The sequence below is a fragment of the Nothobranchius furzeri genome, chromosome 6 (assembly GCF_043380555.1).
Source record: "Nothobranchius furzeri strain GRZ-AD chromosome 6, NfurGRZ-RIMD1, whole genome shotgun sequence".
Lineage (NCBI taxonomy): Eukaryota > Metazoa > Chordata > Actinopteri > Cyprinodontiformes > Nothobranchiidae > Nothobranchius > Nothobranchius furzeri.
This window is the reverse complement of record NC_091746.1, coordinates 51,638,937-51,654,335: the sequence shown is the minus strand read 5'-3', so window position 1 is coordinate 51,654,335 and position 15,399 is coordinate 51,638,937. Positions and strand designations below refer to the sequence as shown.

Genomic DNA, 15,399 nt, shown 5'->3' with positions numbered 1-15,399 from the left:
GAGCTGGTCTTTATCTGAATATTTCTTAAACATTCAAAGTCCGATAAATTAAAATAATAGTAGACGTATTTATTGATCAACTACATAATATACATTTTATCATTTTACAATTTTAAAATAGTCCCTTTTGCTTGTAGGACTTAGATCTTCTACCAGGGGCTTGGAGACACAGGGAGCCTGTCTCCTCCCTTTGGTGAGACGAACATTTGTAGTCCTATATGTCTTTTCACACAAAACCTAAAATAACTTTTGACGCTGTTTGAAAATAAGCACTTTCTTGTCATCAGTATGTGTCTGTAAAATTAATGGACATCGCATGTGAGATCCATGGCACATATCAAACAGAATTGGAAAAGAGCTTTTTTAGCCTAATTGACTTGCATTCATTTTTTCTTGTTTCTGGGGACCCATGAGCCAGAAGTATGGGCGGGAAATAAATTCCCTATAGGATTAAAATAAGACATTTACTGATTAAATTAATTAATAGACATCGTTGGATTGTTTATGATGTTTTAGAGTGAAAGTGACAAATCCTGGTGCATTATACACAGCATTGCTTCCCAATCTGGGGTTCGTGCCCCCAACACGGTCCCTTCAATTTCATCTGCGTCGAGGTAGTGAGGTTACTAAGATTATATCTGTAAAAATTACATTTAATGCTACATGTCAGTATAAAGTTTGTAATGAATCACCACGTTTTATTGTTTAGTAGGAGTTGGTGTTAGGGGGTCCTGGCTTGTCTTGAACACAGGAAAAGGGGTGCTGAAGGAATAAAGGTTGGGAACCACTGATAAACAGGATTGGAGTTTTAGTTTCTTACAGAAACAAAACATTTTATTTTCTAGATAGCTGCTTCTCCAAATGAAATACACTGCTTCTCTACCTTAAACGGTCCAAAATGAAAAACGTTTCTAACAAAACTCTAAACTTCATTAGGTTTTTGTTGCATTTCACTAACTTTCTGATAAGAAATGTCAGCCTAACAAACTCCACAGCTAATAAATCTCCCGTCATGTGGTGTCAATGTTGCAGAATAAACCCCATCCATCTGCAGGAAGACTGTTAGCGAGCACCAGCGCAAGCTGACGTGATTTACGAGATCAATAAATTATCACATCTCAGCATTCCAAACAAGTCTAATTGATGTGCAAATGCTTTTCTTTCCTCAGCATCTCATTAGTAGATCGAACCCGAGTTTACATTTACACACACACTGATCTGAGACAGGGTTTTGTTTTTACACCTGTGACTTTATTCACACACTAATTATATTGCATGCATCACATTAAATTATACAGTTTTTACTTATTAAAAGTGAACAAAAAGCATTTTTTTCTAAGAATATCTCACTGATTTGTTTTATTTGCCTTTTTAAAACTGCCGAAGTTGTGAATCTTTGCAAGAAACAAATCTGTAAACGGATAAAAGGAATAAGGCAGCTGCAAGGTAACTTGACAGTTATTACAACCTTGTAGCTAATCTGTAATCACCTCTCCAGTATTAGAAAAATGATGAGTATTTAAATCTTTTCAGGACTAATTTGTCTCAGTGATTATTCATCGCAGCCAAATCAGCCACCAAACAACAGAGATCACAAAACAACACAGAGTCAACAACAACATGGCCGCTGGATTTTCCTCTAGCCCATTATAAACTTAAGCTATCAGACATGGTTTGATAACTTAATGTGGTATTTTTATCGACTACTGGAAGAAATAAAATGAGTCTGGAGGGGACAGCTTCATAAATGTAACATTAAATTCTGTAACGTCACCAGGAAGTCACAACAATCGTGTTTGCAGCAAAGCAGAATTTAAAAAGACAGCTTTTCTGTATCCTGTTCAGTTGTTTTATTTTCATCCAGCACAATCTTTTTTTTTGGCCCTTTTAGTGATAACTTTCAGCTTTTCCTGAGCATTCTCAGAAAGCAAAGTTACAAACACTGATGTGTAGATTTACTGTTTATGTGTCTCATTTAGCAGTTTGAGGCTTTTTCTAAGACAGTGTTACTTTATACAGCTCACATGTCAGACTCAGTGCAATGGTAAAAACCACTCTGCTAAATGACACTTTCTAATTTATGAGTTAGGATGTAAAATTTCCATAGGTGACTGCTTTGATCATTTTGGCCACATCGAAACATAATGAACAATAATATCTTTCTTGTGGTACTCTTTGAACAACCTCAGGAACATTGAAGATCGGCTAATGGCTAGTCCCTGCATGGTTAAGATCATAGTGTTTTATTTTTTGTTTGTTTTTAAATGAAACCTATTAGGACTTTAAATAAAAAAAATAAATATACTAGTTCTACATGTGACAGTGTGAGCATCCTGTCACGGTGACTCGATTGATCGTGCGCCCTGGCTACTTGGCCACGGGGATGTCCCTTGGGCTGACTGGTTAGCGTGCATGACTCTTACCCGGGAGTCTGGGGATTGAATTCCACCCAGGCCCTCGTTTCTCCACCTTGCCACATATACAAAGCATGTTAAGTAAGTATTATACTCAAATCCCTCTCACATGAAGCTACTTCAGCAGTTTTATTCTTGTCAATTTCATTACCTTCCAGAATGAGCCACTTCAGGGCTCTGTCACTTTAACAAGTTGGAGCTGACCACGCCCACCCATCCTCCACTCAAGCCTAATTTATGCTTTTCCACCTGCGTCAATACAGAGACGCACAACGTCATTATCCGTCCTTGCGACAGCTCTCCAACAGGCTCGCCAGGACGGACAGAGTTAAGCCCTCTTTCCGAAATGTCCGTCGAACGAGGCGGAGAGCGCAAGCTTGTGATTGGTCAGGATGCCGCTTCCATTGCCCCCTCAAAAAAAGTAAAAAGTGAGCCAAAGATATCAAGCATCAGACACGGAGCAGCTTGAAGAATACCTCATGGAAATATGAACATTTATTCACACATGACAGGAGAAGTAAAGGTGTGCAGCAAGCGTTATCTTCATGGATGGAAATGACAGGAAACATGGTTTTAGAGGTGGCAGCGCGTGAAAAAGTGGAGGAGAATGAGCAACACATTCTCACCCCTAAAGCATCAAAAACTGACCCTAGGTGAGGGAAAGGTTAAATAGCAAGAGGATAAAGGTCAGAAACTGATTAAATTTGCATTTTACCAGAGCGTCAGTGTCGGTTTCTGACGTGTCGGGACTCTTAACGCGTTGGAAACAAATGCTTGGTCACCCAGCGTCAGTTTTAGCTTTGGCAGTGAGAATGTGTTGGGATGAGGGATACATTTGTCCACATTAAAAAGTTTCTTAAATGCAAAAAGCAAAATATACATACAATAGTAAATACCCTATCATGGACCAGATACATGACAGGATTCCCCAGAACAGCGCTACATCCTCTGTTGTTCTGGCGGGGAGTTACTTTGCAACACTCCTCAGGTGACGAAGAAGTCCAAAGGCAAAACGTCTCAGTCAGTGCGTGTGCTTCTCTCCCGTGTGGAGTTGACGGAGAAATGTCAATTAGGCTTCAGGCTGTTACAAGCTGAAAAGCTCTGAAAACCTGGAGGAGCTTGGAGTATAGCCGCAGCTCCTTCAGCCTATAGGTAAGAGAAGGAGTTCCCATTTGTGACATAAGAATAAGGGACTTTTGAAACAGCTTATTTTAGACAAATTATTCCTTAAAGGGGCATTATGGAAGTTTGACAGACAAAACATGTATATAAATAATACATTTCTTCTTCATACATTCTCCTGCAATGCCCTGGTCCTGGAGAATGAGCCCTGGCATTTTTACTGTGATTGCCTGTTTTTCTGTAAAATCACAGAAAAAGAGAGATGCTTGGGTCGAGCAGGCTGCTTCATGCGCGTTCACGCTCAGGCATAGCCCGTAGCATTTGCTATCAGTAGCTTTAGCAGCAGAGAGAGAGGTAGTGCCAACTCAGCGACTTTGTCGCTGTTCCTAACTCCTAGTGATGAACCTAGCTACATTTCTGAGGACAGCTACTTTCTTCTAGATATTTCCTGCAAATTAGCAACAAAATAGCCCTTTTCGCTCCAAACCGTTCTTTGAACGTTGTTTCAGCTGTTATCTAGCATATAAAAGTTACAGATGCAAAAGACATTACTGGTGCTGTAGCTCACCTAGTTAGATGTCGGACTCTTGTGCAGAAGATCTGGGTTTGATTCTTGATGTGAACGTAATTTATGTAGAGTTTATTTTTTACATTAATGGTATATTTTTTTACAGTAAGATGCCCAAAATTTTATTTGAGACTTGCCGAACGGCATTGAATTCACAGATGAAAAAGATGTGGGTTCAACTTTCATTTTGGAACAATTTTTCAAGCAAGGGAAGGGAATGATCTGTGAAGCTGATGGACTGACCCATCTTAAACCTTTGTCGGCTGTGCTGAACATCGACATATGGTGCTGAAGGGAAAGTAACAGAACCAAATTATTTAATTAATTAGCTGCGCGTTCTCCTGTCCTCTGTCCTCCAGGCCACACATACACACACACACGGGACTGTCTCAGCTGTTTTTTCGTTAAGGAGTGTGCACGTACAGCATGCGCGCCTCGTGCACGAGCCCACTATTGAAGCTGCCGTCGCACTTTTGGCCTGAGGAGGCAATCGCGAGCATAAAAATTCAAAACTCTGTAAAGTCCCTTTAAACTTAAACCTGACAGAAGACAGATGGACTTTTTAAAAATACATTTGGATTGTTTACAGAGACAGTTGAGACCCTGTAGAACCTGAGACATCTGAGACAGTGGGAGGAATTCAAACAGAGTTCATTCTGATAAAACATCAGTGAAAGCAGCAGAGACGTTTTTAAAGGAAAAGTCATGGCCAACTTCCTCCTCTGAATGCCACATGTCGTTTGGTTTAAAATCCTGTCAAAACGTAGGTTAGTTCCTGCATGGTCATCACAGCAGAACGGGCTCATCGTCAGACCACTCCAGTTTTATTTTCTATGCAGTATAACTGATGACTGAATGGGCAGCTTTAGTTCACACCGCCATCTACAGGAAATACGAACAAGCAAGGTGCACTGATTTAGCAGCAGAGGTAACAAGCAGGTATTTATAAAACCACACCTGCAGCACAATGACTCGCAGGGACTCCGATGCGGTGGTGGCACTTCAGCATTTTCCTCAGCTCAGAGCGGAAGCGGTCGTGTAGCCATGCATAGAGGAAAGGGTTGCAACAGGAAGAGCTCATGGCACACAGGTGGCACAGCAGCTGGATGAGTAAGAAATAGCGCTTGTTTATCAGGTTTATGTCAATGTCTCTGAGCACGTTGAACACATGAATAGGAAGCCAACAGACTGCAAAGGCTGACACCAGAAGTGCAACCAGGCGAAAGATCTTCTTCTTACGAGCCTGATGAACTCCTGCCTGGTCTTGTGTCCTGTTGCCAGGGGCGACACATTTCTTCAGTTTGACAGTGATGCAGAGGTAAGAAACAAAGACAGCCGACAATGGGAGGACGTAGGTGACCAACAATGTGCTGTATGCATAAGCTCGTCTTTCCTTCTCCTGACCCAACCAGAACTCTTCACAGATGGTGAAACCTTCCTCTTTGAACTCGACATGGTAGGTGTGAGTCACAGCTGGAGCCACAAGACAGCAAGACAGCAGCCAGATTCCAGTCAGGACATACGCACAGGTCGCTACGGAGGTCCGCTTCTTAAGAGGGTGAACTGTTGCGTAATATCTGTAATGGAGAGAGGAGATGACATCATAAAAAAACTGTATTTATTACACTGCATATATTGTATTCACTGAAAGTGGCATGCACTCGCTTTTTCAAGAAATGTACTGTGCTTTAGCCCATGAGTCGTTTTCTGGCACTCCTGTTCCAGGAATTAGAAGTTAGTCGGAGAAGTGGGAGGCAGAAAATAGCAGGATTGGGGATCTTACTCATTAATATTTATGATATGCAATCATCTCACCTTTGATTGGCTAAAAGCAATACAACTCTACATTTGTTTACTCTGCAACGTTGGTGTTTTATCCCTACAAATACCACGAGTCTGACAGAATTATGCTCTGTTGCAGAGTCGCTAATGGTAACGGTTAGCTTCTACTAGCTGAGACTTTGTTCTTTCCTGGCCGGAAAATCGACACAGCCTTCCGCTGTCACAAGCCAATGTGAGCAGGACCATGACTACTCATTTTCCCTGTGATGTAAAAACTGTCTCTTTCTTTAAACAAGCATTGCCTCGTCTATTTTCTGTCAGCGGCTAGGAAATAGGATAGAACACTGTCTTCACATTCAGCATGCATGATATTTGGCACCTGGAGCTTTTCTTTGCAGTTGCTTATGAGTGTGTGTGTGTGTGTGTGTGTGTGTGTGGGGGGGGGGGGGGGGGGGGGGTTTGGCTGCCCAATAATTGGTGTTGCTCTATCAACTGGCCCCGCCCCTGATTATGTGTTGTTCCACAAATGTGGAATGGCCTACCAAGCACTACCAGGATGGTGCATCCTTGTTGATTCAAAAAACTCCTGAAGACCCATCTTCTAAACTAGGACCCTCCCTGGACCCATCCCCCGCTCTACTGTCCACTTCTTGTTCACCTCCCTTTATGATTCACTATGCTGCCTCACTGCCACTGTCGGTACCAGATCTGCTCCAGTGCCAGATCAGCTTGCGGTCCTGCGCCTGCCGATGACGTCACGCTACTGCAAATCCACTCGGCTTTCACACATAAGTTTTGTCAATAAATTATTATTTCTTACAGCCTAAATGTTTTCATTAAAACTGTAATTTGTTTTTTAAAGTGTTTTTTTAAAGAATGTTAAACTACATAAAACCAACATCAGACTGCCAAAAAGCACAACAGTTCTTATATGTGAACATTTTTAAATGTATTTACATAATTAGCAGCCTTGTCCGTTTGTATAAATGTGGAATTCCTCTTTATATTTTGTAGGTTCTTGTGTAAACAAATTCATTAATTCAACAAAAATGTGTTTCCTTTGACAATATAAACACATTTTCTCCGAAAGTGTTTGTTTTTGGACTACAGGACTTCAACTGCAATATTTTTCGGACCAATCAAAATTTTCTGGGTCAGCGTGCTAACAAAACTCTTACAAACGTGGTATCGTAACATTTGTAAGTCCTTTGTTCAGCCAATCATCTAGTGTGACATCATTGGCAGGCGCTGGACCCCGAGCTGATCTGCTATCTGAGCAGATCTGGTACTGACACCACCCAGGATTGACTGATTAGAGTTTGTTGTTAGCCTCAAGGGCAACCTGCTGACTTCATTATCACCTGAAAGTCACTTTTGACAAAAGCGTCTGCTAAATATATAAACATAAACGTTATTGGCAATCATATCCTAATTGTATCCCATTTCAGATGACTGAAACAGGAAGATCGTCTTTCTCAAAAACTAACCGTACCAAGATGGTTTGACATTGATTTAGAGTTTAAATCCTCTGTTGTGTGAAATTGCACATGATGATGTTTTGAAGATTTGAACAAAATCGTTTTAACTTCATCATTTCACAACTTCAGAGGATCTTACTTTGAAACTCCAAATAGCTGACCTTTGATTGCAACAATGCAGAATTTTCCACTTAAGAATAGATTAAAGATTCACTTGTATTCTGTTTTAGATTAATTGATGAATACTAAAAAGCATGATTTAATTATAGCACAAGCGTCCTGCAGCACAAATGTGAAAGACCAAGTCTGCAACTCCGACTGATCGTTAAAGGAGAAAAGTGAAATGTGTTCATTAGGCCTAAAGCATGCATGTACTAAAGGACGGTGTGCTTGTCAATGGGCCAATCGACACGACTGACTCTATGACCAGCAAAATGGGCAAAAATAAAAAAGAAGGAAATTCTTGATGAGACTTTAGGACTGAACAGGTGTGTCAGAGGGGGATATAATATAAAACAGCAGCAGAGGTCGGTTTGAACTGGTCAAAAGAACGTGTGTGTGTATAAGATCAGAGGAAAGTTTAACTCCAGATGAGTTTGATCAGGATGGAGACTGTTTTCCTGCTTTTGTTTTGTATGTGTACAAACCAGAATAATAATATTTTAATTTGTTTTCATAAACTAAACATATGAGCCAATTTGATAAAAATTTTATTTCAGAATAATTTCCCAGGTTAATAAAATCCTGACCACTAATAAGGGAGAGCAGTTTTTTCTTCATTCTGGTAAAATGTGCCTGCACTAATCAATATCTCTATTCATTTGCCTCATTTTCTAATGACTGCACAGAGAGAGTCGTAATTACATTTGTTAGTTAAGGATTTCTTGGCTCTAAAATCGCATCCTTGTCATATTTAGAGGAGTGTATTAAAAGTAATGCATTTGTCATAGGGATGAAGACAAAGATGGAAATGAAGAATGAAAGCTAGTTATTCAGAACCTGATCAATGTGCTGAGGTAATCCACCCACCTGTCCACAGCTATAGCGGTGAGTGTGAAGACGGAGACGTACACTGTGACAGGTTGGATGAGGAACACCAGGTAACACATGGAGCGGCCGAAAATCCAACCATGTGGGTTGAAGGCGTAGGCGAGAGTAAAGGGGACACACGTCACACACATGAGCATGTCTGAGAAGGCCAGGTTCCCGATGAAGAAGTTGGTGACGTTATGCATCTTCCGAGTTCTGCAGATGACATAAAGGAGTAGGTAGTTCCCGATGACGCCCACTGCCACCACCAGCACGTAGCAAGGGATGATGAGAGGTTTGAAGGTCTGCAGCAAGGCCACATCTGCAAACTGGGAGCTGCGGTTGGTGGAGTTGCTCTGCACGGCCACCTCATAAACGTGGCCGTTGTCTTGTGGTGGCTGCAGGCTTCCAGATGTGCTACTGTGATTTCCCTCCATTGGAGCAGAGCTGATCCTGTCAGCCTTCATAAGAATACATTAATAATCTCTGCAAAGGTCAGACCATCATGCAAAATGTAAACATGTCTATGAAAACTGTTCACGACATTTATAGAGCAAGAAATGCATGCTCTCACAGACGTCAACACATCCACTGAGAGGCAAAATAACAGTGTTTCATAAACATAATCATCGTTAAAAGGTATTGCATTATAAATACACAAAACAGCAACATGCATTCATCTAAATAGTCTTATGACTTCATTAAAATACTGAAAGCTTTTAAACCAGATAAATTTAGCATCTGCAGAATAATGTGATGCGGCTTGGCTGCGTAGTTTTTGTACATTTTACCAATTTATTAATTTATTTCCTCGCTTTGGCTAGTTATGATCACATCTTCTGAAATTGGAATTAGAATGATGTTGAAGGAATGGAATTAAAATATTACTTTAGAATATTTCAAAATCTTCTTTTCGCCCGAGACATTTTTGTTGGTTTTCAAGCTGATAAAAATTCAGTCACTTTCAGCCAAAACATGTCACCTCATCTCAAAAAAGAGATGTAATATTAGACACTGTTTCTTTGTATATGGGCTACTTAGTCAAAAATAATTACTTCTGTTTAAAACACAATAGCAACAACAATTCAGCACTTTCCACCTTTCCTTTTTCGATCTGACAAATGACAACTGCATTAGACGTGATGCAGCAGGTGTTTGAGGAAGGTACTTATCCTATTAAAGAGCTAGAACAACAACGACTTAAAGCTGCAATGGCAAATTTGGAAAACAAATTAGCTTAAAGCATTTTTTTCATGTCTCTTATCAATGTTCTAACATAGCTATACTGTGGAGATTACATCATTACTCACTCGCGTATTTAGCAACAGAACACCACTGGTGTGAGAGGTTCTCCGCTCAATAAAACCAGAGAAAGGGAAACAGCCGGCTGCTACTACTTCAGCTTTAAGACAAACTCCCAGAGACCCAAAAAGAAAAAACACGATTTGACGTCATGGACAACAAGAGACGTTTGGACCTAGAAAACAGCAACTGGTGTTTGGCGCTATCTCCCCTTGAACTGTGGATGTCTGGTTTAGTCAGAACAGTTCCAGCAGTCTCCTCGACTCGCTCCCATCTTGCAGGAGGTTCAGATCCATTCAGACCAGAACCTCTCGCCACAAGAACAAGTTTCTTCCCCTCTGCAGTTGGACTCATGAAAAACAGTCGTAGAGCTGCCCACTCCAGTCACTTTGTTTCACTCACCTGACCCTAGCGTTGTGTTTGCATCTGAACTGATCAGCACCTACACTGACAAATTATTGCCTCCCTACACTATTATTATTTTATTGGGCTTATTTCTTATTTGTCATTTTTTTCACTCATTGTTCATTTGCACCAAGTATGTTTAAGTTTATGTATTTAGCAGATGCTTTTGTCCAAAGCAACTCACAGGTGATAATCAAGCCAACAGGTTGCCCTTGAGGCTTGAGTCAATCCTAGGTACCGTTGCAATGTCCTAATGTTGTGATTTCTCACATATATGGCAATAAACCCCTTCTGATTCTGATTCTGATTCAGAAACGTCTCAGGGAAGATACCCAAGGGGAGGGGTGAGTGTTCCACGACTGTGTTTGTGTTAAAAACCTAGCTTGTTCTGTAGATTGGCTATTAAACAAGGGTAGGCAGAGGACTTGGGTTTCAATATCAGGACCAAATAAAACTGAGGTGGTGGATACCTTTAAATACCTGGGAGTTCACCTCAACAGTAAACTGAACTGGTCCAACAACATAGATGTTCTATAAGAAGGGCCAGAGCCGCCTCCACCTCCTGAGGAGGCTGAGGTCCTTCGGAGTTAATTTCCATCTGCTAAAATCCTTCTATCACTCTGCTGTTGTTGTTATCCACTCTGCTGTGATCTGTTGGGGTGCATGCAGCTCTGACTGAGACAGGAAGAGACTGAACAAGCTAGTGCACACAGCTAACTTGGTTCTGGGTTGCCCACTGGATACAGTTGAGATGTGTGAGAGGAGGATGGTGGTGAAGATGACCTCCATCTTGGAAAATCCCTCCCACCCATTACACTCCACTCTGGAGACCATGGATAGCTCCTTCAGAGGCAGATTGAGACATCCCAGATAAAAAACAGAACACTACCATAGGTCATTCATCCCCTCTGCAGTGAGAGTGTATAACTCCTCAGATTAATTGGTACTGGCATTAATCTGGTACACAATAACACCAATGCAGTACTAAATGTGTGTTCAATACTTTTGCAATATCAGAATTCAATTCTATGTCTGTGTCCCTTACAGTATGCTGCATAGTGCTGAAACCCAAATTTCTTGTTTTTATTTGTATTTTTTGTGGTTGAAAAATAGCCTACTGTATATATATATATATATATATATATATATATATATATATATATATATATATATATATATATATATATATATATATATATATATATATATATAATATAGAAGATATAGAAATTTGAATGGATTTACAGTAGTTTCCCGCCCGTTGCTCCTCCCCCCTTCTGGACGGAGCTGAATGTTAGCTTTAGGTTTACAAACTGACATTAATTGAATGCAGGTGCAGTAAGTTAGGTTGGTGTGCTAAGCTGATTGAAGCATCAGAGTCACCCCGTAGTGCATGCTGGGAACTGAGGAGCTGTTGGCTGACAGCTCCCTCTTGTTTGTCCATGCTCTCGGTTAGCTTAATGATTATTTTGCTGTAGTGAGGAACTTAGAGGAAACCAAACTTACCAAAGTTTATCTACTTTATTTAATAGAACAAGGTCAGAAAGCTTTTTGAAGTTGCTTTAAAAATTACGTATTTCAGCTTTACAGAGGAATAAAAAAAATGCATTTTTTAAAAGCTTTGAGTTTTTTCAGGTTAATCACCTCAGAATCAGAACCTTGCAGCTATAATAAGTTTCTTTTTGCATCATAAAAGTCCCAACTGGGTTTTGCACATCCTCACAGCTGAATATGTAAAAGCAGCACATAAAATCAGGCTCAGATTTTGCTTTTAAACTTTCCTTCCCTCTCATAGCGCTAATCAGTATCATTTGCAAAGTGCAGAGATGGAAGCAGGGGAATTAATTTTTGCAACAGTTGAAGCAAAAACCTGTAATAATTATATTAATGGAAAGTATTGAACAGGGAATTTGACTAGAACAGTCATCTGAGACGTTGTCTGCTAACTGCTGAGGAAAGTTTTAATTAGGTCTCCATGAAAACTTCTTTTGTGTCTAGCAATTTTCATTCTTTTTCAAAACTCTCACTAAGAGGTGAATTTAGATGAGACGTACTATCACATTCATATTCATGCATGAGTAGAAGGTCATCTTTTACAGACGATTGCTACGTGCATCCCGGCTGTGCTGATGTAAAGGACTGACCAAGGGCACTTTATGAGTGGAACGGTTCTGTCGCTCAGGAACGATGTTGTCCACAGTGACTTTGCTGTAACTGAGAATGGAACCTTGTTTTTATGAAACAATGGGCAAATAACTTTTAAGCACCAGAGGGCAAATGTAAGACTTTCAAATGCTCCCCTAAAACTGCTGCAGAAGATGATTTTTTAAAGATTCAGTGAGGACCACTGATGAGAAGCTGCTTCTCTATTGTTTTGGTATCTTCCAACACGCATGGAGAGAAGGTCAGTTCATCGGGGTTCCATTGAATTCTGCCAGCTGTTCAGCTGTGAACATTCAAAGAGCATCTTAAAGTCCCATCAGTTGTCACACACACTGGTGTGTGGTGAAATTTGTCTTCCGCATTTGACTCATCCCCGTAGGGAGCGGTGAGCTGCACACCATTTGGTGGTTTAACCCCTCAATCCAACCACTTAAAGCTGTGCGTCAAGCAATGAGTCTCTTTTTTAAGTCTTTGGTATGACCCGACTGGGATTTGAACCCCGATCTTCCACTGCCATGGCAGACACTCGCACCGCTAGGCCACTGTGCTGGTTAACTGGCTTCAGCTACAGTTGTTTTCATTTCTAAATGCCTTCAGCTTCTGCATTTGCAGAAAAGTCATCATGCAGCAGCTTGTCTAGAACTTCTGGATGCTGCAGAAATTGTGCAGAAAGAGAGAGGAAGACCTCCGTAATGCTGAATGACCTCCTGATAAATTGTCACTATGATCACTCAACGTCATGACATCAGCACATTTTCAGAGCTTAATTCAGAACGTGTTTCACTCTACAGAAAAAATATCTTCCTCATAGACATTTCCCTTCATTATTTCACTGCAACTTTTAAGGGTTATGTCAGAATACTGATTTTACAGAAACATATTTTTAAAAGCACCTTCAGCTTTGAAGTTCTACATGACTTTATGTTTTTCCTCTAATGCACAAATTGTTTTTATACTAATGTCATAAAATAGTTCATAAAATTGAAAAATTTAGATTAAAATGCAAAAGACCTGGATGATAAGTTCCACTGCAACATAAAATCTGTAAAAACAATTTCTTCTTTTGTTTTTCTTTTCATTAAAATCACGTAACTCACCTATGCTGATGTTTTCCAGAGCAGGGTTGAGTTGTGTGTGTGAGTAGCAGACCACGACACTGACTGCTTCTTCCCAGTGAGTGAGCAGAACCTGCTGCCGTTTTAGTCAGAGAGGAAGAAAGGGGGAGACGCGCAGCAGCGAGTGGAGGGAGAGGGATGTCTGAGATGTCTGGTGGAAATGACAAGCAGCCAATAAGACGTCAGAAACACACAGAAAGATTAATGTCTGGGTTGGTCCTGGTGGGGACGTTTGATGTGGGACTGATTAGCTGGTGGGGAGGATGGTGAGCAGCAGGATTACAGAAATGTGCAGGACGCTTTCTAATAACAGCGCCATTTTCAGGAAAGTTAGGAAATTGCTGGGTGTTTATTCTGAGGTGAAAGCACAAGAATTAACAAAAATCAATAAAAGAAGAAAAGAAAAAATTATTCAGTATTTTTAAGTGATAGAAAAAAGCCCTACTGTGATTTAGGAAGACTATCAACAACGAAAATATAACAAAAACCCCACTATTTCTACACAATGTTTAGCAAAATACATTGTGATAAAATTAATTTAAAAAATTTTGGTTTGGTAGAATTTATATATTTTTAAAAATGTTCTGCTTCAGTTATTTGAACATTTTATTATGTTTTTTTTTCTTCAAATGATTCGGTTTTCTGAACATTTTGATGACATCTTTTATTATTATTTTAAAATTATGTAATTTTTAGTCATGTTTGTGTTCTTTTCATTTATTATGACCAATTGTCAGTGACATAAGTTATATTTAAATAAATAATAATTAAAATTTAATGATGTCTTATGTTTATCTTTAATGTTTCAGTAATTCCTCGATTGACTAGCTCTCTTAGCTCAGTAAAAGTTTATAACATACATATTTATCACCTCTTTTAAACAACTTTTCACTTTAATGGTTCGGTTATTCTGAGTCACACTGACAGCCTTTCTCTGTTATTACTTATCTTGTTAAGGAAGAGCTTGTCAAAAATAGCTTCTGTTTAGAACATCTTGACCTGAACTCCTGCTGAGATCTTTGGAGTAATTTCTTTGTCAACAGAACGTTCCTCAGTAAACGGCTTTAAAGTGCAAAGTGATTGTCGTTTGTGCATTCTCTAAGTTCCAAAATGAAAGACACGTAGATATGAAAGTGTTCAGGGTAAACGGCTACAGAGTGACATTTTCAGGGAAGATGAACGGTAGATGATGTAAAACATGAAGAATCAGAGCATCAGCTAATCGCCTCGCCCTTTTCCTGCTTAGTGCTAGTCAGAAATGTTTAGACAACACCCAAAAAGAGCTGGAAATCAAAAAGGAACGGTTGCTTTGCATTTATAAAAACCAACAGAATCAGAAAATCGGAAGATTTTTATTTGTGCTTGCTGCTTGTAGTAGCATGACTTCGAAAATACAGCGATTGAAACGATTGAGACGCAAGCAATTGAAAAGGATTCAGTACAGTACGTTATAATAGCAGAGCAACCTGCTGGTATTATTACTATTTAGGGGTTTGCAGGAAACAGAGTCAGCAGGAAACCAGCACAGAAAGTAAATGCATCATTTATTTTTTCCCTCAGGAGTCTGGATGAGATCCATCCTGTGACGTTATTGCAGGTTCATCATGATTACGGTGGTTTCATCTAGAAAATAAAAGCTGCTGCAGAGATCATCAAAGTGTTTTGCATGAGTGAGAGTCCTTAAATCAAACTGAAATTGCTCATAAAATTGAGCACAAATATATCCAAATGGGAGTTGGGGATGGGAACGTTCGGCAGGAATGGCAAGAATAAGCAAGCGTGTCTCAAACATGTTTATGAAAATAGGAAATGTGGAACTTTATAAGATATTGTTTGAATTCTGGTCTCTTCTACCAGCATCTCACTATCCACAGACTCTGCAGGAAGCATTTTGATGTTGTTTATAGCCTTTATTTGGCTGCTTGTCCACAAATATATAGTTATATAATCAGTGATTTATCATCATTTTGATCTCAGCCTCAAAAGCAGCAGAATGAAAAGAATGAGGTCATGTCCTGCAC

General features: G+C 39.8%; 1 protein-coding gene across 2 annotated transcripts; it reads right to left on the bottom strand.

The window, feature by feature from the left end:
- Positions 1-1,252: 1,252 nt before the first annotated feature.
- On the bottom strand, positions 1,253-13,871 carry LOC107373190 (prolactin-releasing peptide receptor). Of its 2 annotated transcripts, XM_070552309.1 has the most exons (3): positions 13,361-13,871; positions 8,394-8,854; positions 1,253-5,681 (listed from the first exon to the last, which is right to left on the bottom strand). In XM_070552309.1, exons 2-3 carry the CDS (start codon positions 8,828-8,830, stop codon positions 5,048-5,050), a joined length of 1,071 nt encoding a protein of 356 aa, XP_070408410.1. In that variant the 5' UTR covers positions 8,831-8,854; positions 13,361-13,871; the 3' UTR covers positions 1,253-5,047. The 2 variants fall into 2 exon arrangements, with proteins under 2 accessions (XP_070408410.1, XP_015796844.3); XM_015941358.3 differs by lacking the exon at positions 13,361-13,871 and having other exon boundaries at positions 8,394-9,109.
- Positions 13,872-15,399: the final 1,528 nt, after the last annotated feature.

Coding starts and splice junctions, on each gene's coding strand:
- LOC107373190 (XM_015941358.3), bottom strand. CDS start 8,860: ATGAAGGCTGACAGGATCAGCTCTGCTCCAATGGAGGGAAATCACAGT. Junction 5,682..8,393: donor ACCGCTATAGCTGTGGACAG/GTGGGTGGATTA, acceptor TCTCCATTACAG/ATATTACGCAACAGTTCACC.